The 26,277-nt window shown below is 37.6% G+C and overlaps 2 protein-coding genes, 2 non-coding genes and 3 pseudogenes across 4 annotated transcripts; 2 read left to right on the top strand and 5 right to left on the bottom strand.

Moving 5' to 3' along the window:
* Positions 1 to 350: 350 nt before the first annotated feature.
* TRNAR-ACG lies at positions 351 to 423 on the top strand. Its single transcript has one exon. It is a non-coding gene; the product is annotated as a tRNA-Arg (tRNA).
* Positions 424 to 552: 129 nt separating this feature from the next.
* On the bottom strand, positions 553 to 632 carry TRNAL-CAG. The gene has a single exon. It is a non-coding gene; the product is annotated as a tRNA-Leu (tRNA).
* A 111-nt stretch (positions 633 to 743) lies between these two features.
* Positions 744 to 3,923, top strand: LOC122607651 (tetratricopeptide repeat protein 4 homolog). Its single transcript, XM_043780669.1, has 8 exons — positions 744 to 899; positions 1,372 to 1,584; positions 1,676 to 1,867; positions 1,944 to 2,144; positions 2,601 to 2,681; positions 2,759 to 2,891; positions 3,369 to 3,461; positions 3,561 to 3,923. Exons 1-8 carry the CDS (start codon positions 795 to 797, stop codon positions 3,635 to 3,637), a joined length of 1,095 nt encoding a protein of 364 aa, XP_043636604.1. The 5' UTR covers positions 744 to 794; the 3' UTR covers positions 3,638 to 3,923.
* Positions 3,924 to 5,125: 1,202 nt separating this feature from the next.
* Positions 5,126 to 6,936, bottom strand: LOC122607775 (trans-resveratrol di-O-methyltransferase-like). Its single transcript, XM_043780814.1, has 2 exons — positions 6,041 to 6,936; positions 5,126 to 5,676 (listed from the first exon to the last, which is right to left on the bottom strand). The coding sequence occupies exons 1-2, from the start codon at positions 6,845 to 6,847 to the stop codon at positions 5,371 to 5,373; spliced, it is 1,113 nt and encodes a 370-aa protein (XP_043636749.1). The 5' UTR covers positions 6,848 to 6,936; the 3' UTR covers positions 5,126 to 5,370.
* A 309-nt stretch (positions 6,937 to 7,245) lies between these two features.
* LOC122609361 lies at positions 7,246 to 8,438 on the bottom strand (annotated as a pseudogene).
* Positions 8,439 to 8,884: 446 nt separating this feature from the next.
* On the bottom strand, positions 8,885 to 10,110 carry LOC122607777 (annotated as a pseudogene).
* Positions 10,111 to 10,981: 871 nt separating this feature from the next.
* LOC122607776 lies at positions 10,982 to 12,526 on the bottom strand (annotated as a pseudogene).
* Between the last annotated feature and the right edge of the window lie 13,751 nt (positions 12,527 to 26,277).

Genomic DNA, 26,277 nt, shown 5'->3' with positions numbered 1-26,277 from the left:
TCTTAGTATGTAGTTCATAGTAGACATAAAACAAAAACTATCATGTCTTCAAATGTTGTCGTATCTCGAATGTGTGACGATCCATTTCTTCAAGTTGAATATTTATCAAATTTCATTTATAATTTTATACATATATATATATATATATATATAAGTTGTATGTATAATGATCACCAACCTAGATTATCAGTTTAAGTCATGTTTTATATGTGTGGGCGTGAAACGTATAATTTTATTTAGTTTCCATTTCTTTCTAACAATTTTGTTTTCCTATTTCATATATACACAAATTAATAACCAAAGAAACGTAGGTTATCTTAATGAATATCTAGGAAATGAAACCAACAAATGACTCTGTGGCCCAATGGATAAGGCGCTGGTCTACGAAACCAGAGATTCTGGGTTCGATCCCCAGCAGAGTCGTTTTTATTTTTTACCCCCTTAAAGTACAGGTACCACATATGTTACTAGTCATATAGTTCAGGGGGATAAAATTTGTAAATAAGCATACGTCGAGCATAAAATTTTTTTGTATGGATAAAATATAAAAATTGTCAAGAGTGGGATTTGAACCCACGCCCTTTCGGACCAGTACCTGAAACTGGCGCCTTAGACCGCTCGGCCATCTTGACTTATTGTTTTAATTTGTTCTTTTTAGTTATTTATATATTCAAACATATCATAATAACTTTTTGTAGTTTATTAAAATAAAGTTTTTTTTGAGGCCCATTGGCCCAGTAAATAGCACCATATAATTCCACCGCCGGCGAAAGAGAAAGGTACTGCCGGAGAAGATGGCGCTGCTAATGGAAAAAGGGTCAGAACCACAAACAGAAAGTGAACAAGCAGACCTTGATGCCATCTTTGCTCTCAAACAATCTGCTGCTCTTGAACTCAAAGTAATTACATACATACATATATATATATATTAATTTACTTATGTTTTGTGTAATTATAAGAATATATGCTTTTTTTTAGTTCTGTGATAAGTTTGAGGTTAAAAAGTTAATTAAAATAGTAATGGGTATTACAATTTAACTGATTTTGGAAATTTATCCAGATGGCCTCGTTTTAATGGAGCAAGTTTTCATTTTTTTTTGCTTAGTATGTATTTTGGAAATAGTTAGTTTTGTGCAACAATAACATTTTTTGTTAGTGGTAAACTTGCTAAACAAGGAACGATTACAAACGCTACCTTGGAACGAACCAAAATGAACAAAATAGAAATATAGACCAGATTGGAACTAAACATTTAATGTGTCATATTGGATATGCCAAACCAATATTCAACATATACATCGTGTGACCCGAGTCATCTACTACTCTTGTTGTTCATTTTAGTGACTATTGAAGTTTGTCTTGAAAATGTAGGAAGAAGGTAACAAATATGTTAAGATGGGAAAGAAGCATTATTCCGAGGCTATAGATTGCTACACACGGGCAATAAATCAGAAGGCCTTAAGTGAATCCGAGACCTCAATAATTCTTTCTAATAGAGCCCATGTAAATATACTCCTTGGGAACTTTGGCCGTGCTCTTGCAGATTCCGAGGAAGCCATAAAGCTGTCCCCAACATATGTTAAGGTTTCTGTTTCTGTGCATAATTCGTTGATGATTCAGTTCAATATTTTTAGAGTTATTGTTAACATATGTGTCTGGTCTGTTGTATTCCTAGGCTTTTTATAGAGCAGCTAAAGCATCGTTATCTTTGAATAAGTTTTTTGAAGCAAAGGCCTTTTGTGAGAAAGGACTTGCTCAGGACCCAGATAATGAAGAATTAAAGAAGCTAAAAAAGCAAATAGATTCACACATATCTGAACGTCAAGAACACGAGTCTCGTGTTTCCAGATCTCTGTCTCAAGCAAAGGTTTTGCATCGTAATGTTTTGAAAAGTAACACTCGGCCTAGCATTTTTGAAGCCTCTCTGATATAAGTTTCTGCAGGACCTAGTTTCAGCAATTGAAGACAGAGGATTGAGGATCGGAAAGGCCATGTATCAAGAATTAACTGGATTGAAAAAGCCAATCTTAGATAAAGATCATATACTTCACTGGCCGGTGCTTCTTCTCTATGCGGAAGTTATGTCTAGCGACTTCATTGAGGACTTCTGTGAGACTGATATGTTTTCAGCTCATCTTGACTTGATATCCTTTCTCACATATTTCTTACTTGAGATGGAAAAATGGCGGGTAGTGGGAAAAGTTTACAGTTTTTGGTACAGTCGAGCTTTAGCTGTCCTGAATCACTGTTTGGCCCCGGAATTTCAAACTTCTTCAAATATGTAGTTTGTCATATATGGCTGCAAAATTATATATCTTCAGTAGTAATATAAGTTTTTGAATAAAATGATTTAGAAAGTTATATTAGAAGTTTACTTTTGGTGACTTTTAACCCATTTAACTGCTCTTCTTTTAAGCTATCTTTTTTACCCATTTGATCTGTTAGAGATAAAACCTAACCACAATTGGCTAGGTTGACCTGATCATCAGTAAGTGGGCCTAAATAGCCACCTCTATTTTTGTGTCTGCAAAGTGACACTGCCTCCAGTTTTGTAATTAGAGTGAATTCTATAATTCTGTGTTAATCCTTAGCTTTAAAACATATTTTCTGAGAGTGCTGGTCCATTGCCATGGGATAAAGAAAACTCTTATACGCGTGATGCTATTGAGTTGTACTATGAGGTTAGATGTTGTATCTATGTTCTCTTTATGTGTGAATCTTATATCGATTATTTTTGAATATGTGCTTTGCTTTTCAGGCAGGATCAGGGGTTTGTTTGTCAAAGAAAGAAATTATTAGTAATTTCTTACAGGGTACGGTAGCTTCCCATATTGAAACTTTTGGTGATGATGAGATTGATAAATCTTCCCATAAAGTAATCTCCTCAGTTGGTATGTTTGTTTGATATTAGTTTAATTTTATGTTTTTTTAACTAGGAGAACGTAAAGAAAAAGAATCTCAACTCGAATTTACATCTTGTAAGGACTTCCTTTCACACGTTGGATTTGGTTTGGCAAATTCAACTCATTAAGTTAGGAATGGGTCGATGATTTATGTTTCATATTCAACGTGTCAAATGTATCAACCAAAGTTTTAGCTTTAAAGGAACGGGCCAGATGGATGAACAGTACAAACGGGTCAAAAGCTACATAACACACTAGTTATTTATAAATAATTAATATTTGGACAGAATGTGTTTTGGGTGAGTTCGACCCATCCACCCCAACATGTACCAATTGTTACTCTTCTCAACCTAAACTATGAGAACCCCCTCTCCTCCTCCTCCCCCCCTCCTTTTTGCCACCTCTAGCACATTGGCTGTTCCCGTTTAAACTGCTTTATAAAATTTGCTTTGTTTTGCACTGTAGGACAAGGCCATTCCAAGTGGGTGAAAGTGAACGAGAAAAGAACCCTTCATGCAGTTCTCAAAGAACAAAATCTTGTTATCCCTGGAATCCCTGGTTTGTTGCCATAATTATCGAACTAGTGTTTTCTTTCATATCTAACCATCATGTATCTATGGTTATCATCTTCTTTTCAATTCCTTTTTGTGGTTGCAGTTTTTTTTGTTGTTTCAAAGAGATCCAGCGGCTTCTACAAAGACTTCAAATCTGGAAATTGGTCCCTTCCATCTTGAATCAAATCGCACCTGATCTGATGATGAAACAGTTATGATGAAACATATTGCTGCATGTTCTGCTATCTGGTAAGAGCAAGATTCTTAGTTTAATTGTTGTGCATGTACATCAAGTTAATGTTTTTTAAATGAAAAAAAATTCAGCTAGAGCAGCCTTATCTTAGTTTGCAAATTCAGGTGATGTTTACTTGTGATAGTAACTGTCTGCTAAGCCACCTTTAGTCCTTTATGATATATGTTAATATGTAGATGTTAATACAGCAATATAACAGCATAACTTAACTCATAATTAACCCAATATGTTAATCCTTTGTACACACTCTGCTTTAAAAATGAAATCTCATTTTCAAATTATACAATGACTATTTCACGTTATTAACACAACCTCCAAAGAGTAACAAAACGGGTAAATGGATGTTTGGGTTACCTGGGGACGACGAGTCTCTTCTACTCGGATGTACGCAATCTAATTGGGATATCCCTGTGACCATTTCTGTATCATAAATACACATGTAGCTTGAATTATAAATAGAGGTGCAATTGCAATGTGTACACATCGAACAATGTTAGTGGTTTCTTGTTAATCTAGTATCCATAATGGTTATTGCAAGGAAGCTACCAATTATTAGTTGCTACATAATTAATCAAGGATATTACTGGTTGAATCAAACATCAAGTTACACTTTCAGGGAATGTTGAAATTCATTTATAGATATGAAATGCAAAAACATGTTTACTCAATCATTCATATTTGTGTTTAAGTTCATTTTAATTCTTTTCTTTTTACATTAAGATTTGAAAGCACATACTTAGTCTAAATCCTCTTCTGATATCTAACACAAAGTTTTTGGAACCAACATGGGTTAAAGCCCTTTATTACTCGAGAATAAGGTCAGGAAGTGAAGCGATGAGGGATGTAAGAATTGCCCTTAACTGTCCGGAAGGCTGAAATAGCTTTTCTCGGGAGCATAAATTCATTCAATAACAGTCATGTTCTTATTTGTCTTCTTGAATCCTATCTAGACTAGGCTTTAGGTCAGATCACCTGAACTTAGTACTATTGGAAATTTAACATAAAGTTCTTCATAACAAGACACCTAGTATTGGTTTCAGTAGTACACTGGTATTCGGATTGGTCCGAACCGGTAATTATCAAAAGTAGGAACTGAATATCGATATATATATATATATATATATTATTGATTTACCTTAGTTATAGGAATTTCTGGATAAATAGTGCATATTATCTTACAATTTGCAAAAGCCGTTCAATACAAAAAATTGTAAAAGTAGTAACATGTGGGGGTTCAACCTCCAGTCTTTGACAAAAGTAGTCAAACCTCGATACATGGCATGCCAAACAATGTAATTGGTTTACTATATGTTAAATTCGGGGATCAGTTCGGTTTAAGATTTAGTCAAAACCATACTGGTCCGTGACAACCCCTACTTAATATTCATGAAGAACATGATGATACAAAAGGGGAATGAGGTAAAACATTTTCTTATTATAGAGAAGCAAAATTACACGAACATCCACACAAATTCCACGTACATTTAGAAGTTGTCTACTTACATCCACACCAATTCTACCTCGGTACTACTTACATCTTATTGGTTGACGGGTTAGGATGCCACTAGGATAAAAGCCAATGAGTAAACTGAATTACGTGCATACAAATCTTATCTTGATAGCTTCATTGGCATTCATGTTATATTGAAAGCAGCACAACTTAACTAGGATAAACTTCAATGAGAGATCTTAACCCCAAAACAGGATGTATCTTGTATTCGCTAAAGCCAGCATCAAGGAAGAGCATTGCCCACTCCTTTTCGCTCCTTTCTCTTCCCTTTGTAACGGTCATCATAAGCATATCAAAGAAAAGCTGAGTCTCGAGTGATTGGTTGTCGTGTGGGTCATGCTTTATCACCATATCTATGATGATTAGTTTTCCTCCATTTTCCTTGCTTGGAATCGCCTCTCTACACTGCTTCAATATCTTTATGCACTCTTGGTCACTCCAATCATGTAATATCCACTGTTTTATTTGTGACAGAAAACATAACTTAATATGAAATGATTGTAGATAGAACTTTGACTCCTTTATATTGAAACTATAGGTTTTATGTTATAGAATAGAGACGCATGTGAAGGATGGGCGTTAAAAAAATGAAATGGAGCTTAGCTTGGTTAATGATTATTAACATTTTTGTGTTCAATTAAATTGTAAAAGATGTCTAAAGATTGATCATTAAGTTAAAATGGGAGGTGATACCTACACCATAGTACAATACACTCTTTTTTTTTTCCTTTTAGTGTAGCTATTATTACTGACTATGTGGCTTACAGTGCAATATATATAAGTTCAGTGTATTACTAACAAGGAAACTTTGAGAAAATACCTTTAACAATACTGCATCAGCTTTGGGAATGGCTTCAAACATGTCTCCACTAGCATAACTCAAATTCTTACTTCCTACTAAACCATCAATAACATGTGGGAGATCGAATACGATGCAATTAACACCCGGAAAAGCTTCAGCAATTGCTTTGACAGCGGTCCCAGTACCACCTCCAACATCAACAATTGAGCTTAACCCTTGAAAAACATTCTTGTAATGTTTCAGGACGGCGTCGTCTGTAACAAGCCTTGCATCACTAGCCATTCCTTCGTTAAACAGATGGTTAAGACCAGATTCCTGGCTTGTAAGTTCCCATAACATTGCCCCGTGGGTTGTGTGACAAGGGTTGGCATCGTCATTTTTGAACCATTTACTCATATCTTGCCATGGATTCATTAATATTGGATCCAGCATGGCTAGTAAAAAGGGTCTCACACTTAGCGGCTCCTCCTTCAGAAGATACCGAGAAGCAGGAGCTAGCAAATAGCCTTCATTTTTCTCATTGTCTTCCACTTCGTTGTCATTGCCATATCGCGTTTTGCCTATGTTTTGTTTCACAAAGAAACCAGAATGGACAAGGATACGCATAAGTCGATACACAAAAGGGGTTCTCTCCTTGTTAATAGAGAGTGCATCTACTAACTCGGAGAGCAACATCGGTGCACCGTGACCATTGATAATATCGGGTATTTCTAACTGAATAGCACATTTGAGTGACATGGGCTTAATAAAGCTGAAGATATGGTTCCATATTTGAGCTTGAAAATGAAGCAAATCTTTAGATTCCTCATCATTTTGCAATGCCATCTCTTTTTTTTTTTTCTAATTATATCGTGTTAATTATAATAAAAAGACTATATATCTCATATATGGTGAAACTTAACCTTATAGATGTGGCTATATATATCCACCTACAATTCTACAATCCATGTAGATCATAGTATTGAAGTAAATGCATGTGGCTCCCGTTTCAGATAGGATCATTGTACTAGAAAGATTTATTACCATTCAAATAAAAAGACAAACTTCGCTGTCGGTGGGTTACTATTTACCTTTTGAACGCCTTAATTAGGTTAGGTTTAAAAGATTTGTAGATGAAGGATTTGTGGATCAAGTACTACTTACTAGTAACTATCTCGTCACACATTGAGGTCAAAAGGATCAAAAGGTTCTTCGGTCTTTTTCTAACAAACACAAATAATAAACTTACCACACATGTGCTTTGAAAGTTTGATATCTTTTATCACTTCCCATTTTAAATATGTTTGTCCTAAAACCAGCATCAACAAAGAGTTGTTCACTCTCCTTTTCGCTCCTCTCTCTTCCCGTTGTGAGAGTCATCATAACCATGTCCAAGAAAACTTGAGTCTTGAGTGTTTGGTGGTCGTCTGGGTTATTTTTTACCACCGTATGATCTATGATGATTAATTTTCCTCCATATTTCTTGCTTGGAATTGCCTCTCTGCATTGACTCAATATCTTCGGGCACTCTTGGTCACTCCAATCATGTAATATCAGCTGTTTTGTTGTAAAAGAAAACATAACTTAATATGAAATGATTGTATATAGAACTTTGAATCTTTGATCACTTAAAACTTTAACTATATTATAGGTCGTATTTTTCAAAATAGAGACAAACGTAAAGGGATGGTCGCTGAGAAAAATGAAAAGGAGCTTGAGTAGTATTGATTATATATTAACACAATAAGTTTGAAATCATATGTCCAAAAGAATGGTCACTATCTTAAATTGAGAAGTGATATCTACACCACAAAATATTTCTATACACATTTTTTTCTTCTGTTATTTTATCATTTATTATTTTAAGAAAATAACTAATTCTTTTAATTAAATAACCTAAATTTTTTTTAATAATTAATAAGATGATGACAAATAGCAAAATCAAGGAATAAGACCACAAACAACATCCACAATTGAATTTAAGCCTTGAAAAACACTCCTGTAACTTTTAAGAATGACCGTTGTAACAAGCCTTGAATCACTGGCCATTGCTTCATTAAAGAAATGGTTAAGATTGGACTCTTGGCCTGCAAGGTCCCAAAACATACTCCCGTGGGTTGTGTAAAAAGGGTTTGATATCGTCATTTTTGAACCATTTGCTCATGTCTTGCCATGGATCCATCCATTAGTATCGGATCCAAAGTAGCTAGCAAAGCGGGTCTCATACTTAACGGCTCATCCTTTGGAAGATACGCATGAGTCTATACACAAAAGGGGTTCTCTCCTTGTTAATAGGGAGCGCATCTTCCAACTCAGAAAGCAACATTGGTGCACATTTGAGTGACATGGGTTTTATATAGCTCAACATATGGTTCGATATGTGAGCTTGAGATCGAAATTACAGGTAATTAAATTGCTCATCATTTTGCAATGCCATCTTTCTTTCTAATTATTTATACTATATTATAAAGCAAAAAGACTCTAGATTTTCAACATTTAACTTAAATTTCAATATTAATTTTAAGTACTTCCCCAAAATTCATACTCTTTCTTTAGAGATGTCATTTGATATACTTTCGACGAATTTTTAAATCCAAGGACGGATCCTGTACGGATAAGGCATTTGGCTATCACACTCTATGACTTATCACCTCTTATGACCTCACACTCTATGACCTATCACCCCCATCATCTCACAGCCGCAACGCGCGGGTACTTACTCTCGTTTTATAAATATGAAAGACAATATCTCATGGTGGAACTTAACTTTAAGGCCTTGCTTATTGGTTGATAGACATATACACTAGGATGAAAGCCCATGAGTAAACTGAAGTACGTACATGCGCATTAATTTGACATATCTTTCTAGCTTTTATTGGCACATGTGTTATATAGAAAAGCAATGCAACTTAACTAGGGATAAGCTACAATGAGAGATCTCGACCCCAAAATGGGAAGCAGTATTTTATAATCGCTAAAACTAGCCTCAAGGAAGAGTTGTGCCCACTCTTTTTCACTCCTCTCTCTTCCCATTGTAACGGTCATCATAAGCATATCAAAGAAAAGTTGATTCTCGAGGTTATCCTTTAAAACCATATCTATGATGATTACTTTTCCTCCATTTTCCTTGCTTGGAATTGCCTCTTTGCATTGCTTCAATATCTTTATGCACTCTTGGTCACTCCAATTATGTAATATCAACTGTTTTGTTGAAAAAAGTTAGAACTTTAATATGATATATAGATTGTATATAGAACTTTGATCACTTTAGATTGCAACTATATTATAGGTTATATGTTTTGAACAAAATGAAAAGGTGCTTCATCTAGTATTAGTTATTAACAGTTTTGTGTCGAGTTATGTTTTTTTCCTCATATTTTAGCGTTTATTTTAACGTTATTGTTAATAATGTGGCTTATAGTGCAATATGAGTTTAGTGTGTTTGTATCTAGCAAGGAAGCCTTGGGATAATACCTTAAGCAAAACTGCATCAGCTTTGGGAATGGCTTTAAACATGTCTCCACTAACATAACTCAAATTCTTACTTCCAACCAAACCATCAATAACATGAGGAAGATCAAAACCAATGCAACTAATACTCGGGAAAGCTTTGGCAATGGCTTCGACCACGGTCCCAGTACCGCTACCAACATCAACAATTGAATTTAACCCTTGAAAAACACTCCTACAATGTTTAAAAATGATAGTTGTAACAAGCCTTGAATCACAAGCCATTGCTTCATTAAAGAAATGGTTGAGACCCGGCTCCTGGCCTGCAAGTTCATAAAGCGTGCTCCCGTGGGTTGTGTGACAAGGGTTGAGATCGTCATTTTTGAACCACTTGCTCATGTCTTGCCATGGATTCATAAATATTGGATCCAGCATGGCTAGCAAAAAGTGTCTCATGCTCAATGGCTCCTCCTCCAAAAGATACCGAGATGCGGGAGCTAGCAAAAGGGTGCACCGTGACTATTGATAATATCGGGTATGTCTAACTGAATAGCGCATTTGAGTGACATTGATTTTATATAGCTCAACATATGGTTCCATATGTGAGCTTGGGATCGAAGCAAGTCATTAGACTGCTCATCATTTTGCAATGATGCCATCTATCTTTCTTATTTTATAAATATATGGAAGACAATTAATATCTCATGCTGGAATTGAACATAATATTTAAGGTCTTGCCTATATATAAGAAATTAAAGAGCTAACAATCAAAATTAAAAGAAATAATCGATGATGGACTGTTGTATTATCAAGAATGGAAATAAAACATTAAACGTATTAGCCCGACAGTCGAATCTTAGCTAGCAATCTGGGTGGTTTTTACTTGCTTTTGGGTTGCTCCTTAACATGTTAAACGTGTAGTCTGTACCATAAACTGCCCCACACATCTTGTTGGGATTGAAACTATAAAACATATACTATTTCAAAACTGCGCGCCCTCTTGCTAAAGATACTATGGGAATGTTGTGCTCGTGGATAAGATAACAACCTTACAAAACTCTCGATTAAATAACAAAATTTACTTTCTAATTAGAAATAATTCATCACCTAATTAAGTTTTCACTTATTCATCATCTCCTTGTATTCATTTTCCACATCCTTTTTATTGCCCGTGATCCGTTGACTTTTCAACGATGTTTTCGGGCCGCATCACATGGGATGGCAAACAACGTTATTGGTTTACTGTATGTTAATTTCGGGGTTCGAGTTCGTTTTAAGATCTAGTCAAAACCATACCCGTCCATGACCACCCCTATTTAATATCCATGAAGAACATGATGATACAATAGGGGAATGAGGTCAAGCATTTTTCTTATTATAGAGAAGCAAAGTTAATGACACAAATATCCACATAAATTCCACGTACATTTAGAAGTTGTCTACTTATATCCACACCAATTCTACCAGGGCATAGTACTACTGAGATCTTATTGGTTGACTTTAGGATACTACTAGGATGAAAACCCATGAGTAAACGTGTACATGCACAAATATTTCTTATCTATAGCTTCATTGGCATTCTAGCTTGTTGAATAGAAAACAATGCAAATTAACTAAGGATAAACTTCGATGAGAGATCTTAACCCCAAAACAGGATGTATTTTGTATTCCCTAAAGCCAGCATCAAGGAAGAGCATTGCCCACTCCTTTTCACTCCTCTCTCTTCCCTTTGTAATAGCCATCATAAGCATATCAAAGAAAAGCTGGGTCTCGAGTGATTGGTTGTCTTGTGGGTTATCCTTTACCACCATATCTATGATGATTAGTTTTCCTCCATTTTCCTTGCTTGGAATCGCCTTTCTGCATTGCTTTAATATGTTTCTGCACTCTTGGTCACTCCAATCATGTAATATCCACTGTTTTATTTGTGAAAGAAAACATAACTTAATATGAAATGATTGTAGACATAACTTTGACCCGTTTATATTGTAACTATACTATAGGTTTTATGTTTTAGAATAGAGATGTGCATATGAAGGAGATCGCTAAAAAACTGAAATTGAGCTTAGCTTGGTTAATGATTATTAACAATTTTTGTGTTCAATTAAATTGAAGTAAGATGTCTAAAAGAATGATCATACATACACCACAATATTTACAATACACATTTTTTTCCTTTTATTGTAGGGATTATTATTGACAATGTGGCTTACGGTGTAATATACATAACTATACAAGTTCAGCATATTACTAACAAGGAAACGTTGAGAAAATACCTTCAGCAAAACTGCATCTGCTTTGGGAATGGCTTCAAACATGTCTCCACTAACATAACTCAAATTCTTACTTCCTACTAAACCATCAATAACATGTGGGAGATCGAATACGATGCAATTAACACTCGGGAAAGCTTCAGCAATGGCTTTGACAACGGTCCCAGTACCACCTCCAACATCAACAATTGAGCTTAACCCTTGAAAAACATTCTTGTAATGTTTCAGGATGACATCGTTTGTAACAAGCCTTGCATCACTAGCCATTCCTTCGTTAAACAGATGGCTAAGACCAGACTCTTGGCTTGTAAGTTCCCAGAACATGGTCCCATGGGTTGTGTGACAAGGGTTAACATCGTCATTTTTGAACCATTTGCTCATATCTTGCATTGGATTCATTACTATTGGATCCAACATGGCCAGCAAAAAGGGTCTCATGCTCAGCGGCTCCTCCTTTAGAAGATACCGAGAAGCGGGAGCTAGCAAATACCCTTCATTTTTCTCGTTGTATCCCTCTTCATCATCTCGAGTTTTGCCTATGTTTTGTTTCACAAAGAAACCAGAGTGGACAAGGATACGCATAAGTCGATACACAAAAGGGGTTCTCTCCTTGTTAATAGAGAGTGCATCTACTAACTCGGAGAGCAACATCGGTGCACCATGACCATTGATAATATCAGGTATTTCTAACTGAATAGCACATTTGAGTGACATGGGCTTAATAAAGCTGAAGATATGGTTCCATATTTTGAGCTTGAAAACGAAGCAAATCTTTGGAGTCCTCAACATTTTGCAATGCCATTTTTTTTCCTAATTATATCGTGTTAATTATAATAAAAAGACTATATATCTCATATATGGTGAAACTTAACCTTATAGATGTGGCTATATATATATATATATATATATAAGGGTAAATGCCTACGAAACCCTTAGTCCCATAGAGTAATTTTTCCTCTCAAGCTAGCGACCTTGCAACGTTGCCTGACAGTGAGACCCAAAAACCTTGGCTGACTGAATATCCTTTTGCAGGGATTCAAACCTGGGTGGTGTTCCCACCAAGTCACATTTTAGAGGGCAGGTGACCACTTGGCTGTAGATCGTAGTATTTACGAAAATGCATGTGGCTCCCGTTTCAGATAGGATCTTTGTAGTAATTAATTAAAAGGATTTGTAGAAGAAGAATTACCATACAAATAAAAAAGACTAAGTTAGTTGTCGGTGGGTTACTACTTACTTTTGAACGGCTTAGGTTAAGTTTAAAAGATTTGTAGATGAAGGATTTGTAGATCAAGTACTACTTGCTAGTTACTAAAGAAAGAAAGAAACTGCTCAGTGCCGCCTTTCGCGGATTTTGAGCCCCAATACTTCGACGGTGTATGGGGAGGTTAAGATGTAGGCGGACCTTACCCCTACCCAAGTAGAGAGATTGCTTTCAGTTTCTACCTAAATGGTAGAAAAGACCCTGCAACTTTTGCATGGGATAAGGATCGAACCTATGACCCCTACTTGCTAGTTACTATCTCGTCAATAACTTACTCATTAGGTAAAGTTTAAAAACACATTGAGGTCAGACGGATCAAAACATTCTTCGGCCTTAATTTGCTAACAAACACAAATAATAAACTTACTATACATGTGCTTTAAAAGTTTGATATCTTTTCTCACTTCCCATTTTATATATGCTTGTTCTATTTTATATATGCTTGTATCGTGCCATTAGGAAAAAAAAAATGTAAAACGGAAGGACCCATCAATCCCTTAATAGTTAATACTTCATACTTACACAGCCATGTTGCGCCAACCTATATCTATACTATATTATAAAGCAGATTTTCCCTGTCTAAAATTTTAAGTTTCAATATTTATTTTCCCAAAATGCTCCTACTATCAATTATATATATTACCAAACACTCTTTCTCTCTACTCAAATCTCAACCAATTATTTTTTTTCTCTCTCCTTCATAAATCAATATTTACTCCTTCAATTCATTCAAAATATTTTATCTCACAAACCGTATATTCGATAAATTATAAAAATTATATGGGTGTTCTTAAAATTTCGTGCTCTTTCATTAGATATGTCATTCGATATACTTTCGACGAATTTTTAAATCCGAGGGCGGAACCCGTACGGTTAAGGCCTTTAGCTATCACACTTTATAACCTATCATCCCACCATGCAACGCGCGGGTACACTCTCGTTATATTATAAAAAAAATCCACTTTTCAACATTCATTTCCAACAATGTATGTATAATAAAGCATGATGTACCACACATCAATGCATACAACTTTTTCTCTCCTTCATTGAAAGTCCCATGTTTGCACGATTATTGTAATTAACAACTAATGTAAACTACTTAACAAGAGAACTAGAGAGTAAAGAAAGTTTAGTTATATGTATTATAAACTAAACGATGAAAATACGGTTGGTTGGTTTTACAATAATAAAGAAGAAAGGAAAAGATTGATAAGTTTTTTGACACACCAAAAACTTAACAATTTTACAGAGAAAACAATAAGTGTAAGAAATAGCAAAAACTAACAAATGGTGGCTAGGTCAAGTGATGTCTTTTATAGGCAGAGAAAGCATCACGAGACAACCCAATAGATGTTGACACCTCGAATGTTGTCAACCATCTATTGGTGGATCTACACGATCTGCAAGGTTCTCTCTTTCTCTTTTGTTTGTTTCCAATTCGGGTATGAGAGAGAAACACCAAGGTACCATTGTTGGTACAAGGTCACATGTCTTCATTCTTCTTGATCAACACGTGTCCTTGGGACCAACCTTCATTCTTCATTTTTGACTTACAAAACCAGACGGTGAGTCATTGAACCTATCCTTTAGACTTGAACTTGCTGGTGAAGATGCTCGCTAAAGAAGTCACTCGCTGAGAGCTCGCGGAAGATGTCACTTGTTGAGAGCTTGCTTACAAACCAGCTCGCTGAGTCTCTCAGCGAATCCATGACTCAACAATCTCCCCCTATTCGCTGAGGAGACTTAGCTGAGTAGAAGATAGTTGAACTTACAAGTAATAGTAGCAAAAGAGTTGAGTGACTGCTGATATTATATATGACAAACATTTACATTACAACAATTAAAAGAAACTTACAAGTCTTGTTTACTCCCATTGACATTCTTGCTTTGCTTCGATGAAAGCTCTGTCTCGTTGTCTCTCAGGCCTCTTCAGGTCTTGATCTATCAGCTTGATGAATTCATGATCGTTGAAGGTCTTGATACAATACTTTCTTTTTTTAATAAGAAAGCCAGAGGGAGCAATGGCAATTTCACTGGTCCTAAAGAAGAGTTCATGACCATGAACATTGCAGAAACAGAATCCTCCAGCTTTGAATCATACATGCCTTCCATAAAGAAAATCCTGGGAGGCATCCTGAGATTCAGAGAAGGCCCTTTTCCAATATCTGACTTTAGAAGAGCTCTAATCATGGAGGGAAGTTGAGAAGCAACCTGACCAGAAGCTGTCCTCTTGATACCACTTCTTGGTTGCTGAGGAGGAGGAGGAGGATATGGGTGCCTTTCTTTGCTGAGCAGAGAATCCTCAACCTTGTACTTTTTCTCCATTTTACGTGTCAGCTTTATCTGGTCACCAACCATCTTGAGTAATGGATCAAAAACTGGAGTTTTGATGTCCTTGATGAACTTGTAGATTTTGATCCATTCAGTGGGCCCAAGTGTATCTGATTTGACATTCTTAAGTGTGAACATCTTGGGAACACCCTTTTTTTGCACTTGAAGATTCATACCTTGCTGATTTAGAGTAGGCTTGACCCACAAGATCTCCTCTTTTCTCTGCCTTATATCTCTTGAGTCAAGTTATGTTTGACGCACTTCTTCAAGGCTTTTTGTTCTTTCAGCAAAGAACTCTTCTTCTTTCTTTTTCAAGGCCTCCAAGCCACCAGATTGTTGAGCCAATCTTTTGGTTTCATCATAAGCATCCTTAAGCTCTTCATAAACAATCTGCTCACTTATATATTTCTGAGAAAGTTCTTCTTGAATTTTCTTTTGCCTTAGCTCTTTTTGAAGAACAATCTCAGTATGGGTGAGTTCAGCAGTTGCTTTCGATAATGATGACGGCTTGGGAAAAGCTCCAGACATGAGCTTCTCTTGATGTACCCTTGCTGAGAGGGGAACCTTGGGTGGCTTGCTTTGAGTGACCACTTCTGCTTTGCCTTTATCTTTTTCAGCATACTTTTTCACAAGAGCAGCATGGAACTCATCAGTTGGCTTATAAATAGAAACATTTATTGGCCTTGCCGGCACATCCTCAGCGACCTTCTCAGAACTTACAATCTTTTCAATTTTAGCTGTCGGTTTAACAACCTTCTCAGCTTGCTCCCCCTCAACATTAGTTGCTGGTTCAGTGACCCTATCAGCTTGTTCATTTATTGTTTGCTCCCCTTCAACACTTGTTGTCGGTTCAACAACCTTCTCAGCATTTACATTCTGTTCTTCGGGAGCTTGAGGAGCTTCAGCACTTGCATTTTCATTTTGATTGGTTGGAACCTCCTTACTTGTAATTTTCTTGGTTTCTTCTTCACTTTCTTCAGCGGCAGCGTGTGTTATTTGGGCATTTACATCTTGGGGATCAAACTCGCTGCCATTCTAATCATCCATCTCCAAATCTGTAAAAATATTTGTCTCGGTTCCTACACTAACAGTTTCCGAGACATGTAAAGTAAAAAGGAAAGGGGAATCTGGTGCCTCAATCTTAGTATGTTGTTCCACTGGGACATCATCGAGCGACTTCTTTGGGATCCCTTGCTCTAAGTACCCAGTTTCATTGAAAGATTTAAGGGTACCTGACTCCAAAGATGCACCCATGGCCCTCACTGCTATCAACTTGCCTGGTCTTGATTATGTTGAAACATACCAGCTACAAGAATTATTAAGGAGGGTGCAAATCTGTCAAAGTCAAGGCAACAGGCATGGCTACCTGTATGCATGGTTGGTTGTCAAAGTTGCTAATGTGCACAAGGAAGTGCATATTAAGTTCAAATATTTGGTAGTTGGCAACAATGAAGTAATTGGTGAACTTGCTGAGTTGAAAGATAGAGTGTTTGGGATCACCAAAGCTCAGCATGCTCATACTCTTTCAAATGAACGCCTCTTCCAACGCAATCAAAATCTACTTCATGCCAACATGCAAAGGGTTAGTGTTTCTAACTCTTCTATTTCTGCCTCGCTTGATAAATTAAAAGAACAAATTGCCAAATCAGCGATGGTCAATGAAATTCCTGGCCTTTTGTCATCACTTGAGAAAGTCTCCCAATCCAGCATCCTTTTCACCGCCCATCTTCATCAACTTCAAAACTCTGTGATTTTCTTCTCTCGTAATCAAGACAATTTTCTCACTACCCTCACTCAAGAAACTCACTCTCTTAAATCTCAATCCTCTTCTACAAATGCTGCTGCTGATAAGAAACGATTGGATGAATCTATCAGCAGCCAAAAGAAACTTGAAAAAGAGGTTGGCAACCTCAAAATCATGATGGTAGAAATGTTGGGCCTCCTCAAACAAGGCAAGGTGGAAGTATCTCCTTCTTCAGCTACTTCCAGAGGGGAGAAAATTACAAGTGAGGAGGTTCCAACCAATCAAAATGAAAATGCAAGTGTTGAAGCTCCTCAAGCTCCCCAAGAACAGAATGTAAATGTTGAGAAGGTTGTCGAACCGACAGCAAGTGTTGAGGGAGAGCAAACAGTAAATGAACAAGCCGATAGGGTCACTGAACCGACAGCTAATGTTGAGGGGGAGCAAGCTGAGAAGGTTGTTAAACCGGCAGCTGAAATTGAAAAGATTGTAAGTTCTGAGAAGGCCGTTGAGGATGTGCCAGCAAGGCCAATACATGTTTCTATTTATAAGCCAACTGATGAGTTCCATGCTGCTCTTGTGAAAAAGTATGCTGAAAAAGATAAAGGCAAAGCAGAAGTGGTCACTCAAAGCAAGCCACCCAAGGTTCCCCTCTCAGCAAGGGTACATCAAGAGAAGCTTATGTCTGGAGCTTTTCCCAAGCCTTCATCATTATTCAAAGCAACTGTTGAACTCACCCCTACAGAGATTGTTTGTAAGTCCCTTAGCCACCGGATCACACGAGATTAAGTATCTAATGTATAAGTGCGGAAATTCTTATACAAAACCAATCAACAACATGTACACAAATATGAATAAACTGGAACCGTATATTACTTCAGTAAATGAAATTACAAGTAAATACCAAGTTCCTAAATGCGAGAATATGAAAGAAATCAAAGCTAAAGATTCCCCTTAAACATAAGGATTAATCTTCTATTTATACTAAAACTAATGGACTAAACGGACCTAGAAGTTCATGGACCGAAGCCCATCTTGGACATCACACGAGCTCGACCTGGTCAAAGGTTGAGCTTGACATGGTCAACGGTCGAGGTTGACTTTATTATATGCGAAAACTTAACGTTTATTACAAGTACATATTCAATAGACTCAAGACAAACTTGTATAATAATGTTGTCACCCGGAAATGCACCAACAGACTCCCCCTTGACATCAGCATTTAGAAGTTTTCATCGATCTTTAAAGTCTTCACTTGTAATACATGGAGATAGTAATGGAAATGCTCAATCAAGCACTCCTTGACTATTGCTATCAATTATGACAATCATTAGTTAAAAAATCTGCAATCAACAAATTTTTGTTAACTAATAATATCATGTTTTCTTTCGGTAAGACTTGATCTTTATGCGTTGCACACTGATCTTCAAACTGCAAAATCTCTATATCCTTATGACAATTAACAAATCCAATACTCAGATTGTAATTCCCCCCCTGAACAATAACATCCAAATTAAGCTCCAAGCAACATTATCATGCCAAACATCATCACTTTAAAGTAATACAGACATCATTGCCTCCTCATGCAATTCAGATATCATCACTCCAGACATTATGCAAAATAACATCGCTCAATCTATTTTGATCTTCAAGCTTAACCGACATATGATAAAGAAGTTGAATCACCAACAATCAACATCGAATTTAATCAGCTCTCACAACGATAAGAAATTATGTAACTTGAATTTCAGATATGTAGCACTCACAAGATCTATGTCTTCAACCAATAGTGTTTGACTTTGTCTTATCTTCATGAATCCACCAATCACCTGAAGTCTTTCATATCAAATCTCCCCCTCAAGGTAAGCATCTCCAAAATACATAGAGAACCACTTAATCTGCAACCTCTTCACTAGTCATCGGATTAATCATCTCTACATCATTGGCATTAAATAAATGTTTGATTTTCAGTTACTCGGCTACAAATGATTAACTTTATCACAAAAGCTTTTCGACAAAATCCCAAACACATGTTAAGCAAAGATCATGAACAGTTTACTCGGATTTTCAATCACGGTCTTCAATCTTCATCTGATTCATTTGAATCACCTAATCTTAAATCATGCGCCTTTGATCCAAAAACTAGGTCGGACACATGTCACACAGATTAAAAACCAAAAAGATACCATGACTAAACCCTGTCGAAACACCATGATCTTCATTGCAACGAACATCCAAGAATTTTGCATAGAAAACATGGAAGCTTTAAATTTTTATCCCCCCTTTTCTCTACAAAATTCTTAAAACAACCTATATGTTTGTTTTTGGTTTCAACACATCTCCCAATCTCATCTTCATCCCACGGTTGTTCACATATGCAATCCAGAGATAACACAGTAGCTCATTGCCAAAACAACATCATGACACAATTGTTCACATATACAATCAAGAGATAACCAAGTAGCTCCTTGCCAAAACAACATCATGACACAATTATTCATATATACAATTAAGAGATAACATAGTAGCTCCTTGCCAAAACTGATGGTCCACGAATGCACTACTTGTGTTTGATTAACTAACTTATAAGATAAATATGAAATAACAAGAATGGAGATGAGAAGTAAAGAACTTTGTTTAGTTATATGTATTTCAAACTAAACGATGAAAACATGGATGGTTGTTTAACAACAACAATAAACAGAAAAGATTGGTTAAGTTTTTGAACACACAAAAACTTAACAAATAACTAAAGAGAATAAAGTAAAAACTGTGGAACACACCAACAAGATGGTGGCTAGGTCAAGTGATTCCTTTTATAGGCAGATAAGGAATCACATGACAACCCTAGTAGATGTTGACACATGAAGGTTGTCAACTATCTATTGGTGGATCATTCAGATCTGCAGAGGTCTCTTTCCTTCATCTTGTTTGTTTCCAAAAACGGTATGAAAGAGAAAACCCATTGCACAGAAGTAGTACAAGGTCACATGGCTTCATCTTGATCTTTCAACACGTGTCCTTGGGACCATTCTTCTATTCTTCAAATTCCCGCTTATATTTGACTTACAAATACTGGGCGATGAGTCATTGAACATATCCTTTAGACTTTGAAGATAGATCATGTTTGCAGATGCATGTGCTCGCTGAACGAGTCACTCGCTGAGAGCTCGCTGAATGAGTCACTCACTGAGTCCCTCAGCGAATCCCTGATCCAACAATCTCCCCCTATTCGCTGAGGAGACTTAGCTGAATAGAAGGTTCATAATAACAGACATTTGACAAGAGGTCTTTGGTACAATGCTGATTTTATATATGACGAACAATTTACAAATACAGCAAAGTAAAAAGAATTACAAGTGTTAATCTACTCCCATACAGATTCTTGTTTTGCTTCTATGAATGCCTTATCTTTTTGTCTTTCGGACTTCATTAGCTCTTGATCAATCAGCTTGATGAATCTTGGATTGTTTGAAGTCCTTGAACAATATTTTCTTAATTTAACAAGAAATCCAGAGGGAGCGATGGAAATTTCACTGGTCCTAAAGAAGAGCTCATGACCATGAACATTTGTGAAGCAAAAACCTCCTAGATCTTCACTGTACAACCCTTCCACAAATAGCAATCTTGAAGGCATGCAAAGGTTGAGCAATGATTCCTCCCCAATATCGGATTTTGGTAAAGCTTTAAGCATAGTGGGGAGAGAGGAAGTAACCTGACCAGAAGTTGTCCTCTTAACACCACTTCTGGGTTGCTGAGGGGGAGGAGAATATGGATGTCTGGCAGCGCTGAGCAAGGAGTCTTCAACCTTGTACTTCTTTTCCATCCTCCTTGTCTGCTTGATCTAGTCACCAGCCATCTTTAGGAGTGGATCAAAGACCGGTGTTTTGTTGTCTTTGATGAGCTTATAGATCTCGATCCACTCAGTGGGCCCAAGAGTGTCAGATTTGACATTCTTAAGAGTGAACATCCTGGGCACACCTTTTCTCTGAACTTGAAGGTTCATTCCTTGCTGAGTAAGAGCAGGCTTGATCCACATGATCTCTTCTTTTCTTTGCCTTACCTCTCTTGAAGTAAGATAGGCTTGGCGTGCTTCTTCAAGCTTCTTCTCCTTATTCGCAAAGAATTCAAGCTCTTTCCTTTTTAGAGCTTCCAAGCCACCAGACTGCTCGACTAACCTTTTGGTCTCATCATCAGCATCCTCAAGTTCCTCACTGACAATCAACTCACTTATCAGTTTCTGATAAAGTTCTTCTTGAATTTTCTTTTTCTTCAACTCTTCTTGGATGACTATCTCAGTGGGAGTGAGTTCAGCAGATGCTTTTGAAGAAGACTTGGGAAGAGCACCAGACATGAGTTTGTCTTTCTGTGCAATTGTTGAGATGGGAACCTTAGGGGGTTTGCCTTGAGTCACTGCTGCTGCTTTTCCCTTATCAGCATACTTCTTTACAAGGGTAGCATGGAACTCATCAGTTGGCTTGAAAGAGGACACATTCATCGGCCTCGCTGGCACCTCTTCAGCGGGCTTCGCTATTTCTTTATCAGCTTGCTCCCCCTCGACACTTGCTGCCTGTTCACTGACCTTCTCAGCGAGGGGGACACTTTCAGCAGTTGGGGTCTCCTCGTTGACAGCAGTTTTCTCCCCCTTGGAAGTAGCTGGAGTACTTGCTACTTCCACTTTATCTTTTCTGAGGAGACCCATCATTTCCTTCATCATGTGTTTGAGGTCAGAGACCTCCTTTTCAAGCGTGCGTTAGCTGCTAATGGTTTCATCTATCCTTAGCTTATCAGCAGCCGATGAGGAGAAGTTTAGAGAAGATTTGAGAGAGGCTATCTCATTTGTGAGAGTTGAGAGGAAATTGTTCTGACTTCTAGAGAAGGAGTTGATAGAATTTTGAAGATGATTGAGATGAGCAGTGAAGAGAATATTGGATTGGGAGAGTTGTTGAAGAAAAGAGAGGAGGGCAGTGCTTTCAGTAGTCGTCGCTGACTTGGCAATTTGTTCTTTGAGTTTGTTCAGCGAGGCAGAGATAGAGGAGTTTGAGACACTAACCCGATTCATACTTGCATTTAGAAGAGTTTGATTTTGCTTGAAGAGTCTTTCATTTGAGGCAGTGTGTTGCTGCTGAGCCTTAATCATTCTGATAATAACATCCTTTTGCTCAGCAAGCCCATCTATAAGGTTATCACTGCTATGCACCAAGTATTGAAAGTTTGTATGCGCTTCTAGATGTACTTGGGCAACCTGATCAACCAACCATGCATACAAGTACCCATGCCTATTCCCTTGACTTTGACACACCTGTATTCTTCTCAGCAGCTCTTGCAATTGATATGTTTCAACATAATCAAGCCCAGGCAAATCAACTGCGGTGTATATTCTTTCAGCATCGTCAAGCTCTGGCATCCTTAGAGTTCTTAGTGAAACTGGGTACTTGGAGCAGGGAGTGCCAAAGAAATCTGGATGATGCATAGGGGGCACTTCCATTATCACTTCATCATCCAATTCTTCCACTTCAACATACACTCCTGGCCTAATGCGTTGATTTTTGCATAGCTCCTTCCTCGTATGCAATTCTTTTTTATTAAGCTCAGTCTTAAACTCTCCAAAGTGTCCCACAGGTTCAAAAATTGTTGTGGGCCTTGGAGAATAAGAAGGAGGAGGGGGCATGTCAGCTAGCATCTTGGGCATTTCTTCATCATTTTGAGGTTCACCAACCATGATATAGCCCATGTCACCTTCCAGAAACTCACCAACAACCACTTCTTCTTCACTCTCTTCAGCGACAGCATGTGAATCTTGTGGATCAAACTCGCTGCCATACTCATCTTCCATCTCAAAGTCTACAAAAATGTTAGTCTCGGTTCCTGCACAAACAGTTTCCGAGACATTTATAGAATTTGGGGAAAGGGACCTGGTGCCTCAACCTCAGTGTGTTGTTGCACTAAGGTATCATCGGCCGTAGAGGGTGTTGACTCTAGCATCACCTGTGATCTGGCTGCTGTCAACGACTCAGAAGGTATTTGAGAAGAAGGGAGAATATTTATTTGGGGTGGAGTTGGATTTTGACCTCTAGTAGGTTGGGGTGACCCACTAACTTCACCAACCTCTCCTACAGAAATTTGAGGTGGCTGCTTGCTCTTCCCATTTAACTCGTCAACAGCCTGTTGGGAGGCTGCTGATGGGGTGGCTTGGGTACTAGTGTCCTTGGGCGTAGAGGACTTCTTAACCTTGGGTTTGCCCTTTGACTCACTCCGCTTTTGTTTTGGGACGACAGCGGAGGGTGAAGATTGTAGATTTTGTGTTGGGGACGCTGCCTTAGGATTAATTTTGGTCTTTTTAGAGGCTTTGAAGGTTGCTGGGGGGTTTATCAGCGAACCAGCCTCAGAAGGCATTTCGGCGTCCACAGCGACCGTATCAGCCACTTCATCAAAAAGAAGTGCTACCTCCCAGTCGCTGTCTTTAGGGTATAAAGAAGAGTTTAGAGAGAAGAGTACCTCTTTCATATGTGCAGTGAGACGAGCAACCAAGTGTTCAGCAGGTTACTTGTAGATATTGTTGCCAACCCTTGCAACTTGAATTGTGGCAGCATTTGGTAGGTCATATTCATCACCCAGTGCCTCTTTGAAGATGAGAGAGAAAATTCTCACAAAAGGCACTGTGTGAGATCTGTTGTTCAAAGAGACCTTGTTCTTCATGTCATTGAAGATCAGCAAGGCGAAGTCCACGAATCTTCCTTCAGCCAGAGCGTGGATAATAGGCATCGAAGTTGAAGACGCTTGATTATAAGACCCAGAGTTACCACCCATACACTGGATCACATGGGTGAATAAAACTCTCCGAATCCCGGGGAGATTTTGTTTTAAGGGATTGCTTGGGATCACCGGAGGGTTCCTCAAATTGTGATTATACCCGATGGAAGGCAACCATGCCTTCCATTCATCATCTCCAGCAGCTTCCACAAAAGTATTGTCATCATTTTCTTGTGGGAAGCGAAGAGTACGGCGTAATGATGCTGGAGTGATGGTGATGGACTTCGTTCCTTCTCGAACAGTACCCACGATCGACTGGGTGGACTCCTCATAGTTACATGTCCACAAGAACTCACGAAGAAGATGAACATAAATCTTCTCCGGATCTGCCATTATACAATGACTGGCAGGGGAAGCATGGATAAAATCCAGCATAGGCTTATATCCTTTTGTACCTTTTGGTACGTCAGACGAGCCGAGATGGTTATTAGGTTTAACAACCATCTCAGAAGCTGTGAATGAGATCTTAGAAGATTTCACAATATTAGAGGATGGAGAGAAAGAAGAGGAATTTAGATAAGATTTCTGAGTGGCGGCGGAAGCGGATGGAGTTTCAGATGATGATGCCATTTTTGATTTTTTGTAATGAGATTTGAAGATGCAAAGAACAGAGGAAGTAGAAGTTAAGATTTAGAGGAGATAAGCAATTTGAGAGATTTTGAGAGATTGGAAAGGAGATGAATAGTTGAAAGAAAGCGTGAAAATGAAAGTATGAGTATTAGTTTGTATATATAGGGTGTGGTGATGGAATATGATTGGTCAAATATGAAAAGACAAAATAAAGTCTCTCTCTCTCCTCATTTTCAACATCTACAGTTGTTTTTAACAACTGTAAACCTATATATATGTAAAAGAAAATTTTGTGAGTAACGTTTAAAAAAATTTACAAAGCACTTGAGTGTGCGCTGTATGCGTCTGACAGGGCCAGACCGTCAGAGGCACAGTCTCAAGTGGACAGGTGACGTACTCAAGTAAACAAGTGGGTAACTTTTTTGTAAAAATATATATCATATGGCTAAAAAGACTGCCACGTTGCCAACATAGTTACATCCGAAATAGTGAATTTCAGATCTAATCCTATGTTTTATTTAATATGTTTTATTTTATCTTAATAGATCATGCCTCAGCGAACCTATCGATAAGGACACGTTTTCTATTAGATGTCAGCGAGCATATGACACACATATGGTCGCTGAGATACAATTTTTGGCAAACTGTCAGTCATCAACGGATTTTAGGAGTCTTTACCAATAACCGTTTGCTATTGGACTAGATGGAAACTTTTGGCTTTCCATTGCCTTTATTTTGATTTTTCCCAAAGCAACAGGGATCAACGGATTTTAGAAGTCTTTACCAATAACCGTTTGCTATTGGACTAGATGGAAGCTTTTGGCTTTCCATTGCCTTTATTTTGTTTTTTCCCAAAGCAACAGGGATCAACGGATTTTAGAAGTCTTTACCAATAACCGTTTGCTATTGGACTAGATGGAAACTTTTGACTTTCCATTGCCTTTATTTTGTTTAGCAAGCAAGACAAACTTAAACTTGCTGACAAAATCTTAGCTTACAAATGAAATGTAAGTTAAGTAGCTGAGTCACCATTCAACATTCCCAACCTACTAACAAGATCTTTAAATCTCTTTTCATCTAAGGGTTTTGTGAAAATGTCAGCGAGTTGATCATCAGTGGGAATGAAATAAATTTCAACATCCCCTTTCATGACATGGTCACGTATGAAATGATACCTAATGTCTATGTGTTTGGTCTTGGAATGTTGAACCGGATTATGTGTGATAGCAATTGCACTTGTATTGTCACACATAATGGGGATCTTAGTGTAGTCTAAGTCATAGTCAGCGAGTTGGTGTTTCATGCTGCCGACACATATTCTGCTTCAGCAGTGGAGATGGATACTGTATGCTGTTTATTACTAGACCAACTAGTTAACCTCCTCCCCAACAGTTGACATCCTCCACTGGTACTCTTTCGATCTAACATGCAACCAGCATAGTCAGAATCAGAGTAAGCAACAAGATCAAAATTGGACTCCTTGGGATACCAAAGACCTAAGGTCATGGTACCTTTGAGGTATTTGAAGATGCGCTTAACAGGGAGAAGATGAGATTCTCTAGGAGATGCTTGATATCTTGCACATAAGCAAGTGGCAAAAATGATATCAGGACGACTCACTGTAAGATACATTAGCGAGCCAATCATCCCATGATAGTGAGTGGGGTTCACATGCTTACCATCAGGATCAACATGGAGATTATTGGGAGGAGACATGGGAGTTGGCTTTGGAGAAATATCAGACATATCAAACTTAGCAAACATGTCTCGAATATACTTTTCTTGATTGATAAAAATACCATCAGCGAGCTGACGTATTTGCAAACCAAGAAAG

The sequence above is a fragment of the Erigeron canadensis genome, chromosome 7 (genome assembly GCF_010389155.1).
Source record: "Erigeron canadensis isolate Cc75 chromosome 7, C_canadensis_v1, whole genome shotgun sequence".
NCBI lineage: Eukaryota > Viridiplantae > Streptophyta > Magnoliopsida > Asterales > Asteraceae > Erigeron > Erigeron canadensis.
Note: the sequence above shows the minus strand (reverse complement) of the source record. Positions and strands in the feature narration are given on the sequence as shown.

Coding starts and splice junctions, on each gene's coding strand:
- LOC122607775 (XM_043780814.1), bottom strand. CDS start 6,847: ATGGCATTGCAAAATGATGAGGAATCTAAAGATTTGCTTCATTTTCAA. Junction 5,677..6,040: donor CTGATGCAGTATTGTTAAAG/GTATTTTCTCAA, acceptor CAAATAAAACAG/TGGATATTACATGATTGGAG.
- LOC122607651 (XM_043780669.1), top strand. CDS start 795: ATGGCGCTGCTAATGGAAAAAGGGTCAGAACCACAAACAGAAAGTGAA. Junction 1,585..1,675: donor TGTCCCCAACATATGTTAAG/GTTTCTGTTTCT, acceptor TTGTATTCCTAG/GCTTTTTATAGAGCAGCTAA. Junction 2,892..3,368: donor TAAAGTAATCTCCTCAGTTG/GTATGTTTGTTT, acceptor TTTGCACTGTAG/GACAAGGCCATTCCAAGTGG.